This window comes from Bison bison, unplaced genomic scaffold (assembly GCF_000754665.1).
Source record: "Bison bison bison isolate TAMUID 2011002044 unplaced genomic scaffold, Bison_UMD1.0 scf7180017851080, whole genome shotgun sequence".
Lineage (NCBI taxonomy): Eukaryota > Metazoa > Chordata > Mammalia > Artiodactyla > Bovidae > Bison > Bison bison.
In genome coordinates this window covers 15,219-19,251 of record NW_011481653.1, presented here as the reverse complement: position 1 = coordinate 19,251, position 4,033 = coordinate 15,219, and the positions used below count along the sequence as shown (strand labels likewise).

The 4,033-nt window shown below is 38.4% G+C and overlaps 1 protein-coding gene across 1 annotated transcript in view; it reads right to left on the bottom strand.

Annotated features, from left to right (window-relative positions):
• Positions 1-76: 76 nt before the first annotated feature.
• The window catches only part of LOC104995910 (DNA polymerase alpha catalytic subunit-like), a 9,941-nt gene continuing 5,984 nt past the window's right edge, over positions 77-4,033 (bottom strand). Inside the window, exons 5-6 of the mRNA XM_010849973.1 lie at positions 1,880-2,029; positions 77-1,476 (exon numbers count right to left, since the gene is read on the bottom strand). Coding sequence (XP_010848275.1) covers positions 1,321-1,476; positions 1,880-2,029 — 306 coding nt within the window. The 3' untranslated portion in view covers positions 77-1,320. The remainder of the gene's footprint in view (positions 1,477-1,879; positions 2,030-4,033) is intronic.

Genomic DNA, 4,033 nt, shown 5'->3' with positions numbered 1-4,033 from the left:
GGGAGGCTGCAGTCTGTGGGGTCACAAAGAGTCGGACACGACTGAGCAACTGAACTGAACTAAACTGAATCTAGATTCTGAACAGGGGTCAGCTTTTTTTTTTTTTAAGAGCCAGATATAAATACTTTAGGCTTTGCCGGTCATTCAAATTTCCATCTTGACTACTCACCTCTTTCACTGTACTGCAAACGTACCTACAGACAATATTTCAATGAATGAGTGTGACAATGTGCCAATAAAACTTTATTTATAAAAGCAGATGGCAGGCTGGATTGGGCCCATAAGCTGTAATGAGCCGACCTCTACTCTATAGAGGATTCTGACTCCAGGTCCCCAGCATGAGTATTCTGCCTATAACCACTACCTCCTTAAGACCAAGTAGTCTTAAATCCACTGACAGAAATCAGTATTTTACTAGAGCTAAATGGAATTTAATATCTAATATAACTATTCTCTTACAAACTAAGGAAAATCCACACACACGGTCCTAAAGCAGATGAAGCTTTTAGTGTTTACAGAGGGATAGCACCTCCAATCTGTTTGGTATGTAGCCCATCTTTCTAAAACCAGTTACTCTAAATCTGTAATTCCAGTTCTGATGATGTTCATGCAATTAGGAATTTGTACATCCAGCTGCCTACTTAAAATGCCTACAGATCTATTACAACTCTCAAAGGTAACATATCCAAGACAGAACTTCTCTCCCAGATTTCCCCTTCTTAATAAATGGTTTTGCTAGCTAACCAGCTAAAAGACAAAAATGGAGGCACCCTCCTTGACTTCTTCCTTTCCCTCACACTCCAACCTAATATATCCACAAGAAAACTAGCTTCCTTACATCACAGGCTTCATTCATGCTACCTCCTAAAGAACACTTCCTTGACCAAGCTAAGCCAGCCAGCCACCTTAACAGTGTTCAACTTACCACTCTGTTTTAATTATCTGCATAGCATTACTTCTATCATATTGTCTTATTTTTTATATTTGCTTATTCACATATTTAAAGTCTGATTTCCCAAATGACCTTCTCTCCACCCCAAGCCCTTTCTATACCCCTTGCTCTAGGTAGATACGAGACTCACAACAAGGGGACTTTTTATGTCTTGCTCAACACTCTATCCCTGGTACCTCGAACAATCCCTGGCATACAGCAGATGCTCAATAATTACACATACACAAAAATTGGATTAATGAATGAATCCTTACTTAAAAACGTATCTCGCTCAAATTTGTCCTAAGAAAGGGATATTTGAAGCTGTATTACTAGGAAGCAAACTTTTTGGCTCTCCCACTCCGTAATATGTATAGTTTAAAATACTTTCATTTTAGATATGGCAATGTTATACCATTTACCTCCCTTCCTTTGTATGTCACCAAAGCAGCCAGGGGTTTGGCGTAAAATCTGCTGTAGGAGAATCCCAGGCAGCCGTACATACTGTTTGCCGTGAGCTTCAAAGCCTTCTGTCGAATGTCATACTGCAGACCACACAAGGACAAAAGACAGACAACAATATTTGCAGATGCATAAGCATTACATTAGATGTTTTCTAACTCACCAATAAGAAACCCTCAGTGTCCTTGGAGAAAAGAACTCTGAACACAGTCAACCCATCCTCCCAAAGCCACAATTCCCTGACCTCCTAGAAGCAAGTAAACAGATTCCAAAACTCTCAGGTCAGAAGGCACTTGCTCAGATACATCTTTGCAGACAGAGGTGCCTTGTACTTTGAGGCATCAGATGTTTCTGAATGGTTTCCTACCCACCAACTTAAAGTAAGCACATGCATTTGTCCACAGCATCATGTTTAAATCACTCCTAGATAATCAAATTTTCAAAGGTGAGACTGTCACTCAGAGGTTGCTGAGTGGAAAGATATACCTGAAGATGAAGGTCTGGATTTAAATCTTGCTGTTTCATTAGCTGTTTTACTTGTCTTCTCCGCTCTACCAGTTTTCGGATCTCTCTGGGCAAAATGCCCATTCCCAAGCTTGGATCTGGCAGCTCAGGGATCTGCTCTTGCTCTCCATCCTGATGAACACAAGACAAAAACTTCAGATAAATCAAACTTTTGTGAAATGAATTCCAAAAATCATACCTTGTGGGAACTTAACCCCACATCTTGTAAAGCTACTTTCTTGTCTAAGTATAAAGGTCAACAATGCTGAGAGGGCTGAAAAGCAGGTCAATGCTGCCCTCTTTTCAGTCAGTTCTCTCAGCCTATCATTCCCAGTACCTTCCCAATCTAGTTCTTGACAAAATGTAGGCATCGTTTAAAAGCATGAATTTTTTTACACATGCTCCTTTTCCCCGTTCAACAAGATTGGGGAGCAACATGTTTGGGGGTATTGTTTTTAAAATAAAAACATTAAGAGAGACTGCTTTAAAAAAAACGCCGTTAAATTACTATTTTTAAGACCTGTGCACTACCAAACAAAATGCTACAAAACTCTGTTAAACTATGGGGAATCACAGCAATTACTTTAAGTGTTTTAGACTGAAAAATAAAAACCTAAATACTAAATCAGCAAATCTCTTTTAGGAATCTGGGGCCCATATTTAAATAGGCCACGACATTTCTAAAAATTAACACACATATACTCCTTAGTATTTATGCGGTAACTTTTATCTATCAATTGCTTTGCAATTGGTACAATAGCAACATTTTAAGAAAGCAACCAGCAGTCTTCCATTAAAATTTACAGGAGGAAAAGGCACGGGAAGCATTAGACCATTGTTCTCAAGGCTCCATTAATTCTACTGAATATTAACAGGATACAAAGAAAAACCAGGCACATTTGCCCTTTCAAAGGTTCAAAATTAAAAATAAACCTCTTGGCTTAAAGTATGTCAAGTCAATGCCATTTGATAACCCAGTTTTTACAAAGTATCTGATTTTATAAAGATCAATAACTGCAAATGAACAATCTCACAATAGTAACAGGGACCTATTGTTTTCCAATAGAGCAGATGATGATAGCAAACCTATTAGAGATCTTGGTACACACTCCAGTTTATTTACAGCAACCATGGAGGTCCAACAGAAAGTAAACTGAAAGAATCTCAAGTCAGGCAAGTTACAATCCATGCCTGGCTCTCCCAGCACGAGCTGTGTGGCACTAGCTGTTCTGAAGACCAAATGCAATACTGCCCAGGAAAATGATACAGAACCCATAAACTGCTACATGTATAGTATTTCTTAGATGACTTCTTTCAACTCTGAAGTGTAATTTCATATCCAGAATCTAAACTGGAAAGCTCAAATAACAAAATGGTGGTAGGGGGGAAAGGAGGAGCTATATAATGATAACTATCCTAATACTGACACACACAGGACACAATCCAAAGAATATTATTAACCAAACGTAGTCACTACCTCTCGGGGATGTCTACTCAATACCTACCCTGTAAAATTATCCTCCAGTCTCATAGAAAAGCCTATCCTCAGCAGACACATTTGTACTGTGTGAACACGCTCCTGCGGCCACAGATGATAGACAGGTGTGTTCACCAACCTAGGCAAGCCTCTAAGATTCTCTCTTCCAGGAATATGGAATTAGAACTGAAAAACAGCCACCAAGCTGGAACCAAAAGACTTGTAAATTTAGGAGTTAGAGAGCAAACAGACATCTTCTGCCCCTTGCACAAAGAAGCAGAGAAAAACAACATACAGAGATAATGTCAATTTACATCTTTTACTGCTGGAGAACCAAATCTAATCAAATTCCCTACTGACAGTCAATTGTATATAAGTTTTATATATGAAGAACCACACATTAAGTTATTAAGCCATTCATAAAACTGTTGACTGTATGACCACTAGTTAGATTAAAATTCATGTGATATAATTCAAAAGGATCCTTTCAAAAAGGATGTTTAATGAATAGAATCGGTAATAAATGCTTTCATGGCCAAAATTAAAGCCTGAAAATAACAAGTGTTACAGAAAAAGGGGAACAATTCACATACATGACTGGTAGGAGTATAAAATGGTACAATGACTTAGGAAAACAATCTAACAGTTTCAAGTAAAAC